This window comes from Cryptomeria japonica, chromosome 10 (assembly GCF_030272615.1).
Source record: "Cryptomeria japonica chromosome 10, Sugi_1.0, whole genome shotgun sequence".
Classification (NCBI taxonomy): Eukaryota; Viridiplantae; Streptophyta; class Pinopsida; order Cupressales; family Cupressaceae; genus Cryptomeria; species Cryptomeria japonica.
In genome coordinates this window covers 491,674,933-491,697,629 of record NC_081414.1, presented here as the reverse complement: position 1 = coordinate 491,697,629, position 22,697 = coordinate 491,674,933, and the positions used below count along the sequence as shown (strand labels likewise).

Sequence of the window (22,697 nt, the reverse complement as noted above, 5' to 3'; positions counted from 1 at the left end):
ACGATGATGTCATTGTTGGTTGATTGGTCAATTAACATTCAACAATAACACCTTAGTGGGGTTTGAACCTTGATGACAATAATAACAATACAACTTGGGGTTTGAACCATCACACTATCTCACTTTAGAATAGTTTTTGTTCCTTTTTCTTGGGTTCTATTTTTATTTTCAACCTTCTTCTTCCTATAACAAATAAATTTATAATTTATTTATTATTTTTCTTTGTTTTGATGATTATAGATTATAATTCAAAATGTTGACGCTAAAATTGATTACACAATTATAAACATATTCAAATATTAATTCATTTTTAATAAACACAAAACTAAATAAAAAATAATATAAACATACAAATTTGACCATTTCTAATCAAATATTCTTAAAAAAACCATCACAATAAAGAAAATTCTACCAAAAACTTATTAAAAATGAAAACAAAATTATATTAAATTAATATAAGTAAACAAATTTGACCATTTCAGAATTATAAGGATGACACTTAAATTTAAAAAAAACTTGTCAATGAAATAGTCCAATAAAAAATTAAAAATATAATAAAAAAATAGTAAAAATCTAAAAAGATACCAGAAATACTATTGATGTAAGCCTGGACATTAAGAAAACAAAAAAGTACAATCATTTGACCAAATTTTAGGAAAATATTTGGAAAGAACGAATTCCAGACTAACAGAAGCCGAAAGCATTTCCTTAAAGTTGTGGGGTGTAGTCTAAAGAGGGCCAAAGTGCCGCAGAAGCTGTCGGGATATGCTCCTGGTACTAGGTGTATACTCAGCGCAAGGTGCAGGGGAAGGAATTTGAATGGATGTTGAAAAGAGAAGACTTGGTTGGTTCTCCATCATTGCTGCCCTGGTTATTCTGGCCATAGCAGGTACACAAATCTCTTTACCAACATAAGCCACCTAGTCAATTTCTTAAACCCCATGGCCATACTTAATGAATCAGTTCAGAAAACTGTAGAATGATTTGTATACCCAACAGTGTTCCAAGAAAAAAAGACAATGCCATGCGTACGCCAAAGATCAGAAAAATGGAACATTAATATTTCGTTCAATTTAGGATGGCCACATATACTGTAAACTGTATGTGTCAATTCAGTGCCTTCTTGAGCAATGCTCACATTTCACAACTTCGAGGATTAATTCACTTAGTTCTTTCCAACCCAAGTGGGTAAAATCTCCTCTCTTTTAATTCTCGTTTGATGGATTTACAGATCATCATCTCGTCATCTTTGTATGTTGTATTTTCCTCATACAGATGCCACCAGTAAACATTACGATTTCATCCAGCATGCGGCTTCCCTTTTGTTAGCGCTTTCACCCTATTTGGAAATCTCCCTCTTCTTCAAAATTTTCGAGTCCTCTGCACTCTGCAAGCCTAACAGCAATACCGCAAATTATCCAAGGTCCTGACTCTAGCAAAATACTACATTTCTGGATATTGTAACCAATCGATGCATGTTTAACATTTGTGAAGGTATTAACTTCGCTAGACAGTTGTAAACTATTTTAGAGTACTTTGCATACATGGATTTTTTTTCTTTGTTTCTATGAAATATTCTATGATCTACCCACTAAAAGTTAAAACAAGCGAAATGATCATATACAAGATATTTACACACAGTACTATTGCAGAGGAATGATGTATACATGGTTAGAGGGTTTAATTAAAGAGTCTAATTACACAATTAAAATAAACATACAGCACTTTCAACGTAGTAAATAGTAGAAAACCCAACAATGAATTTGGTTTGTTATTCCGCTAATGCAGTTATAACATAGCTTCAAGAACTTTGCTACATGCTAGGCCCAAGTCATTTGATTAGTATGTAGATCGATGAGATTTTTTAAAAATTTGATCACTGTCTGTTGGCTTATGCTAACTTGCTTTCTAAATCTGCTCTAATGCTGGTGCGTTGAAATGATATTGGGCTTCTCTTTATATAGAAGGATATATGCCGCATGAAAACATATTGCACTGGCACAAGCAATGTGTGAAGGATCAATGGCCCCAAAAATAAATGATTTCACTTTCAGTCAGCCTTAAAATTGAGCATATCACCTCGGTAGTATGTAGATTCACCTTCAACAATATACTTTGAGCTAGGAATCTCCAAATACAATGCGGTTCCATAGCTGATCCCTTTTAGGACCCAAAATTAAATAGGAAACCTAAGGAGTTGGCGTGAGATTCAAATATTTGGCACTATAATAAACACCCCAATTGTTTTTGAAATTGTCAACTGAATCAAAGGTACAATGCAATTATCACTTTCTGATCACTCAGTTCTCGAGATGGGCAAGGCGAAGGCATATGGTGTACAGGACCACACTCAGTTATCTACAATGCAACAACATGAAGTGATCTAATCAACTAAGCACACAAGGTGACAGAGCCAGCCGGGTTTACACTTCTTTACTGGAGTGCATTTGATGGAAGAACTGAAAGAAAACACTTTTACACTTACTCAGCGGAGTGTGCAATTACACGAGCACAGACACTTGTCGCTTATTCACTCCACTTATTCAGCAGAGTGCAATTACACAAACATAGTCACTTTTCACTTATTCAGCGAGTGCATAGTCACTAGACGCTTATTCAGTGGTGTGTGCAATTACAACTAGATATGATGATGAAATCACTGGCAAAATTACCATCCAGGGATCAAATGGATTACAGAACATTATTCAGAAAGATAAACTGCTGAGATAATGTTCTGATCACAAATAAAGATTAGTGCAACAACCCAAAAAATGAGCCAGCTTATCAATAAACCTCATTCAGAAAGATAAACTGCTAGTATATGCTTATGTAAAGTTCTGATCACAAATAAAGATTGCTGCAACAACCCCCAAAATAAGCCAAATGACACAGATAAACCAGCTTATCAATAAACCTTTATGCAGAAAGATAAATTGCTACTATATGGTGATGTAAAGTTCTGATCACAAATATAGATTGCTTCAACAACCCGAAAAATGAGCCAAATGACATAGATATACCAGCTTATCAATAAACCATTATTCAAAAAGATAAACTGCTGCCATATGCTGATATAAAGTTCTGATCACAAATAAAGATTGCTGCAACAACCCCCAAAATGAGCCAAATGACATAGATAAACCAGCTTATCAATAAACCATTTTTCAGAAAGATAAATTGCTTCCATATGCTGATGGAACATTGTAAAGTTCTGATCACAAATAAAGATTGCTACAACAACCCAAAAAATGAGCCAAATGATATATAAACCAGCTTATTAATAAACCAATTGCAGAGAGTTTTGGTAGATGAAATAAGGGCTGGTGAAGGTCTCATAACACTCAACAACTGCTGTTCTTTTGTCAATCAGGTCTGATACACATTGTCATCACGCTAAAAACCACTCCTTTGAAGCATACCAAACCCACTAACTGCAAACTACAAAAAAAAACACTTCAAACCTCTCCTACACACACCCAGCACACTAAAAGTGATAATTCATAAATCTGATATTTATCCAGTCATAAATAAGTTTGAGAGCACAATCATTTGTTGTTGTACAGCTAAAGCAACAAGCAGAAAAATCAAGATAACTCTCCAAATACTTGTGCATCCACCTTGCAACGACTTAGAATATGCATTTAACCCTAGGGTGCCTCCAAACCACTAGATACTCATTGGAAATACGCAGCAATTTCTTTCTGGAGTCTCACCCCAGCCCTTGTGACCCTGTAAGGCCTGCCTGTAGATAGCATGGCCCCTCAAATAGTCCTTCTCTAGCACTTGTATGGCCCTTAAACAACATCAAAGAGCAGGGTAAGTATTAGTATCAAACCTTAAAATAATTCATAATTCATAGTTATATGTAGTGTGAGCTGTACGACCTGTGGTGGATGGTATGGCCACTATGGCCAGTAGAAAGGGAGCCATTATGGCCTCCTTCACCTCCAAAATCCTCCAAACTGAATGCTCAAACAAACAACATTAGCAAACCAAAATGACTACTCAAAAGAATCAAATACCTCCATTTTTATCGCAACCAAACTAAAACTTCACTTGCAGATGCAGCTGTGGCTCCTGCAGGAAACTGCCAAGATCAGTTAAGGGAGTTTTTGTCTACAAAGCCAGTAATTTCAAAAGGGTTTTCGTCCTCAAGAAAATCAGAGATAAACACAAGTTCTCTCAAATGCAGAGTCAATATAATAACATGTCTAACCTTAACAATAACTCACAACCTCCTTTTATAACATTTTGGAGGAATTGAAATAATAATTTCCTCTTTCCATCTAAAAACTCTTTTTCAAATTAATTAATAATCCTTTTCATGAGAACAAAGTCCTCCATGTGCCTAGGTGCCCCCCTGAAGGCACAACTTAAAACATTTTTTATTAAATAATTATACCTTAGTTGCCTTTTTGATTTATACTCCTTAGAACAACTTAAGTTGTAACTATTAATAATTTAATTATTTAACCCAAGTTGCGGAAAACATCAAAATGAGTTAAATATGAATTTCTAATTGTACCATAATGTTTTTGAGGACTTATGACGATGAATTGAAGCAACTAGGTGACATTCTAAAAATAGCTGGCTTCTCCAAGAAGTTTGCAGAGCTCCCAAAAGGACAGAATTGCATTCTAAAAAGTAAAAACACAATGAGGCTTACCAAAATCACTTGAACTCATTTCCATGGACAACACTATTGTTTGATCAATCCTGTGCCCTCCAAGAAAGTTGGAGTTCTCCCTTGCACACCGATTACCCTACAAGAAAACTCAGAAAATAGGCTAATTGTCCTCAAACTGATTATTCTTGAGAAGGGGACATTACAGACACATAATTCGAATGAGGTTTTGTTAAACAATGAATAGTCTAGATAAGGTCCTTTAATACAAGAATCAAAGATGTGATGATGATGGCAAATTCATGATGCTTAGTTGGCCTTATGTTCCAAACTGCACCACATAATATCCAAATGTGATGAAATGCAGTATGAAAACCAGTTGACTCTGCATGCGGTGATTGGTTCGAGGCTTGCAATAGAGTGATGCAAATGTGGTGAGATGCACTGTGATAAACTTACCACACCTTGCTACAAAATTTGGAAAACAGCTAGAAAACAAAACATTTGTGAAAATAATAGTTTTTGTTGATACAAACCTGTTCATACACCTTGGATGCTCTTGCATCAGACACTTCGATAACCAAAAAGCGAGAATCTCACTTTGTTAGGGCTGGAGGGAAACAAAAATGGTTCACCTAAATTCTAGATATCCATGTTGAGTCCTCAATTGGTCTGCCTTTCAATGTCATGCCCCACCAAATACCTCCTCGAACCATTCTTAAAAGACAGAATATTGTTGTTTATAATTAGGGCCTGGCGGATTCCAATTGCCTTGGGCAACATTGGAATCCGCCTAAGGGGGGGCCAGCTCCTTTTCCATTATATAGGGCCAAGCCCTATACCTTTCGGCTCTCCAAAAGATCCCCATGCTACACCTTGATAGGGCCGACCCTATCTTCTTCACACAAAAGAAATTAAATGAATTAAAGAAATTAAAAGGATTAAGCCGACTTGATTAGGAGTGTTTGCTCTCCTATAAATAAGACACATACCTATCACAATAGCATTCAAGGCAGTCCTCAAGTAAATGCGAAATATATCCTTCTTGTGTAGCGAACTTCTTTACAAGCAGCAGATCACAGCGAGCCTCATTCACAGGTAGCAGATTATCAATTAGGTTGCAGCGAACTTCATGTAGGTGCAGATCACAGCGAACTTCATGTATGTGTAGCAGATCCAATTGATGATCACAGCAAACTCAATGTATGTGCAGCAGATCTAATTGGTGATCACAAGTTATCATCATAGACAGGGATCTCCATTGAAGACTCAAGTAAAGGACTGTAAATTATAATCACAGTCAACAAACTAGCTGTGTAGTCTTCTATATCATCTTCCTTGTGACTGCAACTTTTATACTCCAGATAAGTGTGTAATTGTCAATTGAATCTAAAACCATAATCAGATCTGAGGATCTTTTCTGGCTGGGTTTTTCCTCCTAGGAGGTTTTCCCAGGGTAATTTTTGTCTTGACTCTTTTGCATTCAGTTCTTACTATGCTCAAATCTGAAAATCAATAAATCTAATTAACCTAGTTAAAAACAAATTCTAATTTTCTGAGTTTCATCTAATCTGAAAGTACTAAAGTTAACAAATATATTAAGTAAAACTAAAATTGATTAAATGAAGTAAAAATTTACAAAAGAAATAAAATATGGCTTCGGCCTTTTATTGATCAAAAAAAAAAAAAAAATTGATTAAATGAAAAATTGTCTTATTTATAAGACATCAAAATTTTTCGATTCTCCAGGCGGCAATCATCATTAATTTGTTTCTAATCTATAAAGCAGCAACTTGATGAAATACGGAGTGTTAAACCAGTGATCAAAGTATAAACCTCTGATATATGACAGCGATTAATATCAAAGTGAAGCGCTTGAGATTAAAGGTAGTGGTGATTACATATTCAAAATACAGTGATGAAAGTTATGTAGAGAAACTAAGAAATAAAGCAAATGTAATCGTATATATGATTTGCTAAGCAGCGATAGAAAAGTAAGGATTGTGGATCATTACAGAAAGCTGATCACTGCCTTTATAATATTAACATTAATACTCATCACTTGACGCCAAGATTAGGAAACCAGTAGTGAACAAGGGGAAATAATCAATATCATTTAACTAAAAATTAATTAAGTGTAGTGAATGGTCAAAAGACATGAAGATGAGGGACATGTCCTTTGCAAATAGTGACCGCGGGAAGAGACATTCCTCTTCACTTCGTGGGGAGATATAAATGTTAAGATCAACCTCCAAGGAAAGGCAGAAAGGAGTAATCACTGAATCAGGTCAAAGGAACAATACAGGTAATCTACACTCATCAAGAAGAAGATCGATTGTGACTGCCTGTGGTAACAGTTTGGTATGATATATCTCACTTATTGCTAATTGACTATTTGCAATTATATGATATGGAACATTAAGAATAAAGAATAAATATCTATAATATGAGACACTATATTTATAAATGTATATTAGGGAATATTGTCAATAATTTGCATGGTAATAATAAAGAAATCAGATTTATACTTAATTTCTTATGCATTCGTAATACTTGAAAGGCCAATATATTAAATGATCTAGTCCTTGATCTTCCGCTAATGTCTTTGTGAGGATAGGTTGGATTGTGTAGGGAGAGGCGGAGTAATTCCTCACAAGACGGGTATGTCCCAAGATGGGGTATGGACAGGCGTTCTGGAAACCTTGAGGGAGAAGTCTTAAGATGGGCTAAGGACCTGTGTTCCTGAAACCTTGAGGGAGCCTGTTTGTAGATTGGTTTCCAAGTGCCCTAGCACAGTAATATTTAATGATATATATTAATTATTGGTAAACTGGCAGCCTCCTAGTAGGGGACATTACATTCCACTTCATCAAATATTCTTCATACTTTTTATTTCTGGTGCTTCTTTCGAATCTTCAATTCTATTGTCAAGTATCTCTTCAATTTCTGTTGTTTCCTGTTCTAACTTTTGGCACCCGTTTTCTCCAATCTACCTTTGCTCTATTGTCTTTTGATTTGTGATATTAATATAGATCAACAATATTAAATTCTAGTGTTATACTGCGATCTTAATTCTACTTTGTATGCATTTCTTGAATCACACTTAACAATTTTCCAAGGACTAAACTTCTTAATCTTAAGTTTATTGTATGTTGCTTGTGGGCATCTTTATTTTCTTAGATATACCATGACTAAGTCTCGAACCTCATATTCCGTATGTTTCCCCTTTTGATCTGCATATTCTTTATATATATTGTTCATATTTTCCAACTGTATTTTTTCTTCCTGATGTAAATTATTCAAGTGTTTTGCATAATCTTCATGTAATGTCCCCACTTTGAAATAGAATTTAATGGTAAATAATAATAATAAAACTAAAATTCAAAAGAATAAAAATAAAATTAAAATTAAAATACAGAAGAATATATTTAAATGTAATTAAAATTTAACTAAGTTAATGAATGGTCAAAAGACAAGGAATGAAAAGTTGCGACTCCCTCAAACATGAGATATAAAAGGGAGAAGAGAACCTCATTTGAGAGGGAGATAATTTGGGAATCAGCAGTGCAGATCTGATCATGAAAGTTTGTGTCCCTTTCAAAGGGCAGATATAATGAAGAGTTGCACTCTTTCGAAGGGTGCTAATGGTGGAAAGGGTGTGTCTCTTGCCAAAGGGCATACATGATGAAGAGGTGTGACCTCTCCCTCACATTGAGAGATATAAAGGAAGGGAATCAAAAGCATCCAATGAAATCACCATCGATCAGATCAGATGAGAACTATTATTAAGTTATAGGCAGTGACATCCTTTTTCTTGGTGGTATGCATGGGGATGTGCTTAATATGTATGCCTAATATATGAAGCCTGATAATGTTCTTATGCAGAATTTAATAGTAATATTAATATATACTGCAATATGTATGACAGTCATACTTAATTTCATTTACATTCATAATAGATAAAGAAATTAATATATTAACGCTCTAGTCCTTAGTCTTCTGCTAATGCCTATGTAGGGATAGGGGTTTTGTGTAGGGAGAGGCGGAGAAATTCTGTCACAAGATGTGTACGCCTCAAGATGGGGTAAGGACATATATTTCTGAAGCCTTGAGGGAGATTCCTGAGATGGGCATGAACAGATGTTCTTGAAACCTCGAGGGAGCCTACTTGTAGACAGTTTCCAAGTGCCCTAGCACATTAATTCCACCATCCTCCGTTAGGGTTAGGGAAGAATTGAGGGAAAACCCTTAAAATAATTAGTATTAATTGTATTATGAGGAAATAGATGTTTTCTAATCTCAACAACTTAATTTACGACATATTAATAATTATTGGGAAACAGGTAGCCTTCCGATAGTCATTACAATTGGTATCAGAGCTTTGATTTCTGCCATCTTGCAGGATAAACGTGAATCAATTAATCATTCTAGTCAATAAGAAGGAATTTAATAATACATGTATTTGCGTGTATGCTCCGTGTTTGCATATATCCATGTGTATGCTCTGTGTTTGGTTCATGCCTGGAATGTTTCCAGCATGTTTATTCCATGTGTGTATCCAAAGCCATTTCATATTGGGAATCATTTTGAACACTCCATGATCATTGCTTGAGTACAAGCAATCTTGAGTGGGACGGATTGTAATGTCCCCACTTTGAAATAGAATTTAATGGTAAATAATAATAATAAAATTAAAATTCAAAATAATAAAATTAAAATATAAAAGAATATAATTAAAATTTAATTAAGTTGATGAATGATCAAAAGACATGGAATGAAAAGTTGTGACTCCCTCAAACATGAGATATAAAAGGGAGAAGAGTACCTCATTTGAGAGAGGGATAATTTGGGAATCAAAAGTGCAGATCTGATGATGAAAGGTTGTGTCCCTTTCAAAGGGTAGATATAATGAAGAGTTGCACTCTTTCAAAGGGTGCTGATGGTGGAAAGGGTGTGTCTCTTGCCAAAGGGCATACATGAGGAAGATGCGTGACCTCTCCCTCACATTGAGAGATATAAAGGAAAGGAATCAAAAGCATCCAATAACATCACCATCGATCAGATCAGATGAGAACTGTTATTAAGTTACAGGCAGTAACATCCTTGTTCTTGGTGGTATGCATGGGGATGTGCTTAATATGTATGCTTAATATATGAAGCCTGATAATGTTCTTATGCAGAATTTAATAGTAATATTAATATAGACTGCAATATGTATGACAGTCATACTTAATTTCACATACATTCATAATACATAAATAAAATAATATATTAATGCTCTAGTCCTTAGTCTTCTGCTAATGCCTACACAGGGATAGGGGTTTTGTGTAGGGAGAGGTGGAATAATTCTTCACAAGACGGGTAAGTCCACAAAAATTCTGGATGCCAAAGCTTTCTTCTTATTTCATCAAGTTTGTAAAATCACAAGAGGAACACAAATTTTCACTTTTGCACTTCACTTCAGCAGAGTTTGGGCATATAGATTAAAGATGCCTAATATAAATTACAATGAGCAACCTCATATATTCAGAGGAGAGGTGCAACATGAAACTAGGAAAGTTACAACTAATTTGTGACCAAGTCAAAGGTAGAGTTCAATTTGACTTAGGACACGTGCAAGTTCTACATGTAAAAACATGAATATAAAATGACACTTGAAGTGTCGATTGAGATTACAAAATGACACTAGACTAGAGATGCATAAAAATGACTAAGTGTCTGGAGCTTGTCTTGTTTCCAACATTCTTAACCAATGGAGTCTTCATATTGTCGCAAGGTAGCCTGTGTTTCACAGTCATCTGGTCCCAATGTGCTGAATCTAGCATTTGGAGTGGAGTTGCAGAAATGGATTTGAAGAATTCCCATAGTTGGACAAAAACGACCAACGACCAAAAGGGGGTCATGAAGTGCATTTCGGATTTATAAGTCTGATTTGCATTTAGGGAGGGGTCGACAATCATATAGGTGCATATCGGACTTATAAGTCTGAAATGCACTTATGCAAAACACAAGAAAGAAAAATGGTCTCTAGTGCGAATTGGGGTTATAACCCCGATTGGCAAAAAGAAAAGGAAATGGTGTAGGTCAGGGTTGTAACTCCGATTTGCACCGTTGGGAAAGGAGTTGATGTAGATCAGGATACAACCTTGATTTACACCATTGGATAAGACCTCGGTGTATGTCGGGGTTATACCCCCGCCTTGCACCCTTGGGGAGAACTCGATGTAGGTCGGGGTTACGGCCCCAATCTGCACCAAGAATGGAAGGACTTAGTGTAAGTTGGGATACAACCCCGCCTTGCACCAAAAACAGGAAGACTTGGTTATGAAGTGGTGTAAATCGGGGTTACAAACCCGATTTACACCAGACTAAAATTTTTGAAGGGGAAGTGTAATTCGGGTTCGTAACCCCAATTTACACTTGTGTGCATAAAAGAGGTGTAATTCAGGTTTGTGAACCTGATTTACACCAAAACACAAAAACTGACTTAAAAGACTCAGAAAAGGACTAGAACCTCCGAATCAAGAATCGAGGGTCCTAAATCACACATGAGACCTCAGAAAGCTTGCTTAGATCACATGGACTACAAATTGGACAAAATTTGTAGGGGTTATCCTGTTTTTATGACTTAGCCAAAAATGAGGACAAGAAGCCTCATATCACAGTCCAGATGTTGAATCGGGAAACTTATATGGGAGTCATAAGCTATAGAGTCCTCATCATTTGGTTGGGCAACTAAAGGTGAATGATAGTATGATTGCCACAACCATAGAGCATTTTGATGTTGCTTGCAAGATGTTGGCTACTTTTGGTTGGAGCACTCCTATGACAAATGAGCACAGTGATGGTGGCCTTTCCCTAAGAGAGCTCCATGCACTTTGAGAAGCTATTGGAATAATGAAACATAATTATTTGAAGCTACTTTCTCATAGGGACTATCTTCTTGAGTGGGATTGTACTTGTTATGATGCACTGAAGGGAAAGGAAGAGGAGGTTGACGAGCTCACTCATGAGCTTGAGGCGAATATGGACTCGTTGAAGAGCATCCAGTTGGCCCTTCAAGAGTCACAGTCAAGGATAGAGGAGATTATTGTGGAGTTGAGGTTGGCACAATCTTCACCATCTACATATACAATTTAGTTTTCAATGGCAGCAGCTGGTGAGAAACATATATCCACGTATTTTGTGTGTGAGCAGCTGGAGGATGTGGTTATATCCATCACATATATTGGTGTGGTTAATTCTGATCAGATGAGTACAGTAATTGAGAGTTGCAGAGAACCTTTTGTTGCACCAGGTTCTCCTAAGGTTTAGTACCATGACCGATGATATAGGTCAGATTACTGATAGTTCTTGTCTTGCAGTGGGGAATTCTTCAGAGAGTTGTGTGACAGTACATGACACTACTCCATCTTCTTCATAGGAGACTCGCAGGGTTTCATCTGATTGGGAGTTTGGCTCTCATGTTGATTTGTTTCCCTCTTCTGGAAACAGATCGACTATTTCATCCCATGCAACTGATTTTGATCGATAGCTTGTTGAGCCACAAAGTTGGAGAGATCAGCTGAATGTTACAGGAGATAAGGTTGATTCAGCCTTATATAGCTTTTACTGCATGGATAAGTTTGTTGAGTACCTACTTGAGGGTGCGGAGTTTCAGAGAGTTGTTATGAAGCCACAAAGGGTACTCGCATTCGAGGTTTGCGCTTCATTAAGCGTGCTTTCAGAGCAATTGAACATACTTTGACCTCAATTTTTCTTGATAAAGTTTTTGTGATTAGGTTTGCAGAGAGGGTTAACAGAGGCCCTACCCAATCAGCTTTTCAGGATCAAAGACCTGAGCCATCTCTTGACTCCAGGATCGTGAGTGATGAGTCTAATGACGAGGGTGATACTCAGGATTATGTCAGTCAATCGTTGATAGAGGTTGGTGTTTTTTATCGGGACTGCATAGTGAGGAGTGCTCATCACTTCTCTTTTGATCCACACACGGAGGACTTGATGATGCGACGGTGTGGATCGGCGTAGGGTTTATACCATCCGTTGTGGAATGGGAATTTGCCATCTTCAGAGGATGGGATTAGTGGCTACAAGTACTCGACTTAGTGGTTTTTGGGGAATTACTTGCGAGGTCAGCAGTTAGTTATCCATCATGCTGATATGTATCCAACTGGGTTTGCTACTTCTATGTCACAAAGCTTTCATACAGTTACATGGTTATAGGGTGATTATGGTGTCAGTAGGCATGATGGCTTGGTTAGTTATCACATCCAAGAGAGTTTAGCAGATGCTTCCAAATGTTCTTATTTCCGCATGACAGATGGATGTGAGTTCAAATTGTATTGGGATCCAGGTGATGACAGGCTTGGCACTGTGTATTGGTCGAGTCCCATTCGGTTGCTTGCATGGTGAAGTTGGAAATAAAAGAGCAGAACGAAAGTCCGAGGATATCAGGTATGGCAGACTTCCATTTTGGGATACAAGAATATTTTTTTGGTTAATCTATAGTGTTCTGTGGGATCCTTCTTGTGCATCAAGGTTCCAGTCATAGTTCACTGATGAGTATTGCAATGTGTAAATGGTGTGGAGTGCTTACAGTTTCACTTTTGGTTCACACGTATACGAGTGGTTTCTGATGCACATCTCTTGTGTGCATAAGTTGAACAATTGGTATGATGTATATTGTCGCGCAGTGGTGGTTGTTGGTGCTATAGGAGTTAGCTAGAGTTGTGCGAGACATTTCACATTTCTTCTTTGGGGCCTTCCGAGGACTGGAGTTTCTTTGCAATGGAGATTGCTTGGGGACAAGCAATTTCAGGGAGGGCAGATTGTAATGTCCCCATTTTGAGCGTGCATCAGAGTTAATGGATTTAGCCTATCATTGGGCCCTTGAAGGCTAATACTAGTGATTAGAGGACCCTATTGTGGAGTTTTTTTTGCTCTCAGAGAACAGTTGTTGGTGTTTTCATCTCTAGACCCTTCATATGTTCTGAGGCATTGATATTCAGAGGTTTTTGGTTTGGTTTTGAGGGACTTACTATTTATAATAATTCAGTGGATGTCAGAGAGGGACCCTTACTATTTTTAGTAAGGCAGTTGGTTGCAGAAAGGATACAATGGTTAACTCTCAGGTTGAGACGGAATTGAGAAATAATGATTATTTAATTATTAATAAAGTGATTACTTTATTAATAACTAATTATAAGTGTAATTATAAAGTTTTAAATTCACTTTATGTCTAATGGGGCCATGACCCTCAAAAAGGTCACTTAAAGTACATTAAATATAATTATTATTTGTGCGTCGACTTATTAAAGTGAAAGTCAAATGTTAAATATCATTTAAATGATTTAAAAGAGCCTTCTAGAGAAATCGACCTAATTTGAGATGAATATAAAAGGCACCATTCAATCATTTTATACTCGTACGTTTGGAGAGCTCTTCTCTTGGAGAAGGAATCTTAGGGTTTCTGCATATTCGGCATTGGAGAGCGTAGCTTCTTCATTGTATCAACGTTCTGAGGTTGTGAGATATCAGCTGAAGATTGCTTAATTGTTGGCTTCATCCAGAGGTCAAGTTCGAGCTTAATGGTGGAAGATTATCCAAGTTGTTTGAGCAGCTAGAAGGGATTTGAAGAGCAGATTGAAAGAGTCATCATTGGAAGGCCATGTTATTGTTGCAAAACAATCTTCAACACAGCCACGTGGAAGTTTACAATCTGCTGTCAAGATTTCCAGGGTCATTCTCGTACTAGTTTGCATATAGTTAACTCAGTTAAATCGATGCTGGGGAAGCCTTGTAATTGTTTCATTGAATAGTCTTGCATTGTAATCAATCTTGCCTTGGTATGCAGAGACTTGGCAATCCACTTGTAATCAGGTTTACTGAGTTTAGTATGCAAGACAACTGTTTGTCTTAATGCATTATTGCTGCAACATCATATGGGTATTAGTTTTAGTCATAATAAGTTTGCATGCCAACCATTTGTGATAATGCCTATACATTTCCAGTCAATATAATCAGTCTGAAGGCCGCAATAAAGGAGTTTGGAGTTGCATTGAATTGTTTGCAAAATACCTTCTTGCTGTAGGTGTTTAATTATTTTGGTAGGTTGCTTACCAAGTGTTTACATTAATGCCCTTTGGCTGTAGTGGCACATCAGCTATAGAATTGCATTATATATATCTTGCATTACATCCTCATTTCATTTCAGTCATTTGCATATGTTCTTTGAGCCTATTGAATGCATATTATCATCATCTTCGTTGAAAATACCGAAAGAATCATCAATCGACAAGTTCAGACCTTGTGTGCAAAGTGTTTGACAATATACCTTGGAGTTTAAATCAGCTAAACAGGGTCAGATTCCTAAGGGATATTACAATGGCCAATTCATAGCTTCAACAAATCACGACGTTTCTGCTCTTCATGACAAATATAGGGAAGTGTTGATGAGCGGCGGAATCTACATGGTCAAGGCTTCGTTTTCTTGCAGCCCCTTGCAAATTAAAATTCTGTCCTGAGTATGCATCCTCTTATTATTTATTTTATCATTTTCCATTTGATGCTATCAGGCTATATATTATATTAAAATATTTTTATTTTATAATCTCTGTTTCTAATTTTAAGTTTTGATTCTTGAATTATAAAATTAAATACTAAATGTTGTATGCAAACTCAATAGGTTGCAAGTTCTTCTTCAGCTGAGTGGAATTGGAGTACATACTCCATCCGCTCGGTCCAGCACAACCATTTGGGTGCAAAACAATGGAGGATTTGGTCTACATACACTCCATCCTTTGTCTCTTGTCACATAAGAAACCTGAATACAATGAGGGTGTGACAAAGAATTGGGATGTAGCCCTTGAGTGTTTTGATTTAGATGCTACAGTTGCACAACTTGTCCGAGTCTCCATAAATGCAACTTCACTTGACACAACTAGTGGGAGAGGCAATCCAATGGATTGTGGTTCAAATGAAGTTGAACCCAATGTTCATCTTCATGTTTTTGATGAAGAATATGAATGTTAAATATCGATTATAATTTGAATTATCATTGTGTAATGACATTTTGATACTAGAGTATTATCATTTTTGAAACACTGAATATGATATTATGAGGTATTTAAATATCCTATTTATTGGCAATCTTGGATTAATAAGTATCACTGTTCTTATATATATATGTGTGTGTGTTTATGTATATATATATGTATATGTATGTATATTAAATATCGATTATAATTTGAATTATCATTGGGTAATGCCATTTTGAGACTAGAGTATCATCATTTTTCAAACTATGAATATTATATTATGAGGTATTTAAATATTCTATTGATTGGCAATCTTGGATTAATAAGTGTCACTGTTCATATATATATATATATATAGTAGGGAAACTTGGACTCGCCACAGACTCATCAACCCAAAAAATTGGACTCGGCAAAAACTCGGGAATGGACTCAGCAAAAAAACAACGTAGTTTTACAAAAAAAACAAATACAAATTAATGCATTTAGAGAACATAAGAGCCATATTTGAAACATTACACATCATATGATCTCCAAACACTCAATATTTGAAATTTCATAATTCATACTCATAGTTTTGAACTTTAAAATGTATAACAGCAGCATAAGTTTATAAAATGTTTACAAAATTACATATAATGATATGTCCAAATGTGAAAAACAACAATGAACAAACTAAAGAGAAGACTACATCTTCCTCTTCCCAACTCTAGTGAAAACCAAGGGAGAGATAGAACTAGAGTGTCTAGTTCTAGGAGTCCGATGTGGCTTCTCCAGCTTGCCAAAATTAGGTTGAGGGTAGCACCCATGTGAAAAACAACAATGAACAAACTAAAGAGAAGACTACATCTTCCTCTTCCCAGCTCTAGTGAAAACCAAGGGAGAGATAGAACTAGAGGGTCTAGTTCTAGGAGTCCGATGTGGCTTCTGCAGCTTGCCAAAATTAGGTTGAGGGGAGCACCACTTGCTAGGGTCTGAGGGTGAGAGAGAGGGGTAGATAGATAGGTCTAGATCTTGGGGGAGAGAGGAGAGAGTGATATAGAGAGTGGTAGAGAGAGGGGATAAAGGAAGAGTGATAGGGAGATAGGTCTAAAATTTGGGGCAGATAAAGTGAAACCTAGAATTTGCATTATAACTCCTAGAGATCTGAAACCACTCTCAAACATCCTGCCAATATATACATTAAATATAACTTAAAGTATTTCTTATACTTAAATGTTATATTTCATGTATATATTTTGATGAAGACTTAAAAAAAAAAAATTTAGATATTTTTTTGATGTGTTGCTTGGTGTGTTTCTGTGCATCACGAGTCTTTAAGTTGGACTCGCAAGTCCCGACTTAGGACTTGCAAGTCTTGTGCCAAGACTCATTTGGACTCGTCTTATGAGTCCTTGGCGAGTCGACTCGGCCCGCCAATAGATTCGCGAGTCTTGGTGAGTCTGTGGCAAGTCCCATGTGTCTTCCAACTATGATATATATATATATATATATATATATATATATACCGTATCTATACCCAAGGAAAAATAAACCGAGTTTCGGTTTCTGTACTCGCACCCACACCCAAATCGGCAACTTAGGAGTAAGAAATCATTAAAGCCTATTTCATCAGATTCTGAAAGTTAATAGCATCGAGGAGAGATTTCCTTGGCAGGCTGGATTTCAAGGGTCCAGAAACTTTTATAGGTAGTAACTGCATATGTAGACTGCTGGTATGGACACAGAAGGCAAACAGATCATCATTCTCATCAATTGCCTCCCACCATATGTTAAATGGTTTGTTCATTCTTTTCAAGAAGTTTTTGGCCAGCATGATAATGAATACCGTATAGATCTGAGCATCATACTAGAGGGAATGTTCAATTCGTTCGTAGATATGGGTAGAGATGAGAATGTCTTTTATATTTAACTTATTACTTTCATGGAAGACCAGTCCATAGAGCAATAACTATGCTCTCCTTGGTGTGGGGATCTGTAGGAGAGATGATTAGATACTAAGGAACAAAGGAGGAGCATACGGCATCGGAAAAGAGCCTTAAGGAGGAAACGATTGCTTAAATTACAGAAGAAAAGAAGAAAGTAGTACTGATGAATCCTATTTGTATTGTGGTTGTGCTTGCTGTGCTAGGGTTCTGGAAGTTAATCATGCTAAGGCTGAAAATAAATTCAAAAGGTATTTGGAAGTAGGATATATGCTTAGGGGTAAGCAATAGGAAGGGAATGGAAGTGGGTTTTGGTTAGAAGGCAGGTGAGATGAAAAAGGTCCAAAAAGATGTTGAAGATTAAATGTTTGACTTCTGAATACAAAGGCAAGTGTGTTAGGGGAGCATGGGGACTGTATGTAGGAAGGGATAAGATGAGTAAAAGGAAAAAGATTTGTTGGGGCCGGGGGTGAAGGCCAGGGAAGGTAAAAGAACATTAAGAATTAAGAAAAGCAGTGATTGTAGGGATATATGGTGCCCATATATATTTTAATGATCCTTAGTATTGGGTCAAGAAGTAGGGGTTGAATAAATATAGACTGAAGACAAATTAAAAATGTAGTAATACCATCGTCCTAATCTATATTATGTTAATCACTGTTCAGTCCTTAACAACCATAATATTTAATTCCATGAATTTTATGCACTTATCAGCACTAAGCAAAAGGAAAGGGATTTTAGTTATAGACTAGTTTTTAACAGAGATCTTATGTTATACTTGCATGAAGTAGCTAGGTTGTTAATGCCTTAATTGGTTTATTTCCTTGATGGATTATTAAGTTTTTGATTGTGAAATTATATTCATGATCATGTATATTGTATATGTTATTTTTGTTTGTAAGCCATTGAAATATAATTCATTGAAGTTGTTTAATGCTTGATTTTCCTATGGGACATTGGCACCATTTTTGTGGTCATTCTTGTTGCTGATGTTTTATTCATGTTGTATGGGTTTGATGTTTTGGCTAGGGCTATTGACTCTTCTGTTTATTAAATCCAAGACAAATTTATGGGGAATTTATTGTTAAACACCTTCTGGGGAGTTGCATACATGTCCTGGAGTTGTTTCAGGCTTTCATGAATTAATAATTGGTCTTAGCTCTATAAGCAAATAGTACTGGGATTGTTGGGAACTTGGGATGATCCTACTTATTTGACATTTTGAGTGTCTCCTCATGTTTGTTATTTTTTAAATCTCATTAGTAGAGTCTCAGCAATCTACCACTATAACAATTTTAATTTTCCCAAACTGATTTCAACGACTAGTTATGTAATTTGTAATAATAGAAGATGCAACAAGTGCAGCATAGCTATACTGTTTTGCAAGCTGTTCCTGTTTGGATTCTTCCATTGGCATTTTAATTGCCCAGATTTATAACAGCTTCAAGTAGACAAATTTCCAAATCAAAACAATCCAACATTTTGGCTCAGGAAATCATTAGAAAATCTCGTTTCTGGAGATCTTTTGCACAAGGTGTAATGTAAATGAAAATACTTGAATCATTCCGGTATGCTCAATTGCCACTTTTGCTTACAGTTTAGTTCTAATCATGATGCTCGGTGATTTAGTGGATGCAGATGCTTCAGATAATTTCATCGTTAATCTCCAATATTCTAAGGCTGATTTTCTATTGCAATGTACATACAGCGGAGAAATGCAGGCAACTAGTTGGAGATGATTCTGTGTCAAAAAGTGGAAAGTTCGTATGGCTCAATTGCTTTGACATGAGCTCTGGAACATTGGCCTGTTTGGCAAAAGAAGGAGGAAAATTATATGTATACAATTTGAGAGCAGGTCATGTAGAAAGGGAAAGGAGAAAAGCCATTGAAATTGCCTTGAGGGAAGCTATAACTGGAGGTTTAAGTGTTGAAGTAGCCTCAAAGCAGGCACAGCAGGCAGGAGTGAAAGCAGCAAAGTTGGCAAGCAAGAAAGCCAAGCGTATTACTGGGCCAATTATGGCTGCAGGATGGGACTTTTTTGAAGCTTTGTACTATGGTGGCACGATCATTGAAGGATTCCTTAGAGGTATTGGAACTCTTTTTGGAACTTATGGTGGTGGTTTTTATGGGGAGCAGAGACTTGGCCGTGTAGGCTATCTGATTGGCAGTCACGTGGGAAATTGGTTTGGAGGAAGAGTTGGGCTTATGGTTTATGATGTGATTAATGGAGTGCAATATTTGTTGTACACCGCATCAAGTGTTGCTTCAGATGTACTCAGTGGTGAGATTATCAATGATAGTTCTGAGACATCATATCAGAGTCCAGAAACATTTGAAGAGATTCCAGAGACAATGAAAGATATGTATGAGAGTGAAAGCATAGGTGAGAATCAAGAAGAGATTCCAGAGACAACGAGAGATATGTATGAGAGTGAAAGCATGGGTGAGAATCAAGAAACTGACTATGAGGATGCTCTTGAAGTATGATTTCTTTCATGTCAAAAACAAACGCTGAGGAAGATGATTGAATAGGCCTAGGGTAGTCTCAAAATCTAGGAGCTGTGACCAATGGCAATTAATACCTTGCCAAGAGAAGCAATGGCTGTTTTTAAGTTCTATAAAATGTTCTAACTGATTTGTTTTTAGCTAGTGGAAAGCATATGTTGTCAATTTCAACTCAAAAAGATGGTATACCAGTTTGTAGTTGTATAATTCTCCTAGATGTATGGTTTGCAGTGCTTTACTTGTCATGATTTGCGTGGTCAATCATGCAGAAGATGTGCTCTAACTGAATTGTGAATTGAAAATTATTCTGACAATTTTTTATGGTTTGATAACTCGATAACAATAATCTGAAAATACCAGTTTGTTTATTTCTTTTAATTTGCATGAAAACCCTCTGTTTTTTCCTAAATAGAGGAAAATAAGATTTATTTTACAACCTACATAGAGTTGCATACCAGTTGCAACACTTCAACCTATGTCAGGAAGTCACTCAGCAAGCTAATCTACCATTTTTTTGGCATTTAGAGATGATATTTTTTCAATCATCAGCATCTTTTTGTGAGGCAATATCAGCACTGGAATGTAGTAGTAATTAAAGGTTGGACATTAAATACCTCTCAATGGTTAGTTTTGATATCCATGTGCTTTGCTTCTTTAATTCCTTGATAAGCAGCCTGTATCAGTCATTTTTCAGTTAGTACCTAAATTGACTGCATATCAACGGTTAGATCTGTAAGAACCTGCAACACTAACCCTTGCATCTAATTTGAGCTTCACTTGGTCCTGGAGGAGGGTCCCATGCAGCTTGTTGTTTAGTTGCAGCAGATCCTTTTGGAAAACAAATAATAAATGCTAGCCACTATAACACCTCTTAAGCACATTCTAGATTATTCATATATACCAAAATACTTTAAGCCCAGTGATTGGTTTTTAGATAAAATAACCAGGGTTTCTACTGGGGCCCCACCCTTCAAGTATATCATAATAATACTTACAATGCTGAAAGAAAGGCAAGAAAGCTAGAGTATGAAAACAAGTCCTAACATGAAGTACAAAATTGGCCTTACACATAACGAAAGACATGAATGCCAACATGACCAACCATGGGAAACAAAAATAGCACAAGAATAAACACTGTGAAACCACCCCCAACATCTTGCCCCTTGCCGCTGGTTGCTCATGGGCAAGCATGTACTCTTTGATCCATGTTGACACACCTGAAGTACTAGGTATTGCACCCATTTGAGTAAAATGAAGGCCAAATTTTAAGTCCTTCCTATCTGCCAATGGATTGAGGAGCCACAAGAAAATAGGGATAGAAAAATAGCTTTTCACCTCCGCATACCCATTGTGGTGACTACATGAAGGTTGGCTAGAAATTTCACTAGATTGTAATAGGCTCTTAGAGTTAGAACATCAACTTCCCTAATGAGGGCCACCAATTCTTCATGCCTGTGCACTGTGCAGCAATCCAGCTGAAGGTCTCATGGGTTCTGATCTTGCAAGCCTTAAGTTCTCCTTGTGCCAAACATCTCCAATGACTTTGAGAGTCTAACCACCTCCATATCACTAAATTGGTATGGAAAAAACACTTGCACCAAGCAGACACTTACCTCCCCATCAAGGATGTAAACAACCAAGTTTGTAACAAAATTCCTCCACAAATTGACTTCTTCCAATAACCTCTTCCTAGGCAGGGCCTACCCAAGATTTCTAACGCAAACACTAAGGCAACATCATTCTTACAATGGAACATGCGCTTAAGACAATGAACTGGGACAAAACCGTTATGTTTGATACCCTTGCCTTTAGCACCTCTCCTTTTGCTCACCATCCCTATAGCAAGACAAATCCCCCTGCCAACTGCAACAAGGAGTCATATTGCCAAAAAATGGGCAAGGCACAGTATTTAAAAGCCAAGAAGCTCACAAATATTGAACCTTTACTTTACATGCACCTCTGACCATCAAGTCAACTAGGGCTGAATTTAACTACAATCTACTACGATGTTACTAAATGCATGATTACAAAACCTTTGAGCATCATAATCTTTATCCCCAACTGCCTACGAGATAAATGGTGTATTAACTCTATTTGCTCTCAATCTTTTTATCAAGATCGTTGGGATTATGCATGACCACCTTCATTAATCATCATGGGCGAAGACTAATGCATTTGCCCAGTCCTTGCCAAGTTCCTTCATGAGTGCTTTACTTAGCTGCTATGGTGGGCAAAGCCTAATGTATTTGCCCAATTCTTGCCAGTTTCTTTCATGAGGGCTTTATTTTGCTGTTATAGGTTCCTATTCTATGCCAACATTGGCTAAATAATCAGCAGCTCCATCAGCAGATCTTCTGCAATGCCTGAAGCTTACTGCCAAAAAATTCTTCTTCATGCTTTGAACTTCTTCCACAAAGTGGTGAAAACACCAGTTGGAACAGGAGACTTGAGATGAAGGTTTTGTTACTACCAAGGAATCTCCTACAATCACATTATTCTATTGATGTTCAACTGCTATACCCATCCCTGCTATGAATGCTTCCCATTCCCCCTCATTATTGGATTTTGTATCAAAGAACAGTGTTCCTCCATATAAAAATCTTCTTTAAG

General features: G+C 36.7%; 1 protein-coding gene across 1 annotated transcript; it reads left to right on the top strand.

Moving 5' to 3' along the window:
- The first annotated feature begins 627 nt into the window (after positions 1–627).
- On the top strand, positions 628–20,465 carry LOC131039412 (uncharacterized). The gene is made up of 2 exons (XM_057972160.2): positions 628–889; positions 19,291–20,465. Exons 1-2 carry the CDS (start codon positions 820–822, stop codon positions 20,067–20,069), a joined length of 849 nt encoding a protein of 282 aa, XP_057828143.1. The 5' UTR covers positions 628–819; the 3' UTR covers positions 20,070–20,465.
- Positions 20,466–22,697: the final 2,232 nt, after the last annotated feature.

Excerpts from the sequence above, each read along its gene's own strand:
- LOC131039412 (XM_057972160.2), top strand. The coding sequence starts at position 820 with ATGGATGTTGAAAAGAGAAGACTTGGTTGGTTCTCCATCATTGCTGCC. Across the intron at positions 890-19,290 it reads GGTTATTCTGGCCATAGCAG|CGGAGAAATGCAGGCAACTA; the intron begins GTACACAAATCT and ends ATGTACATACAG.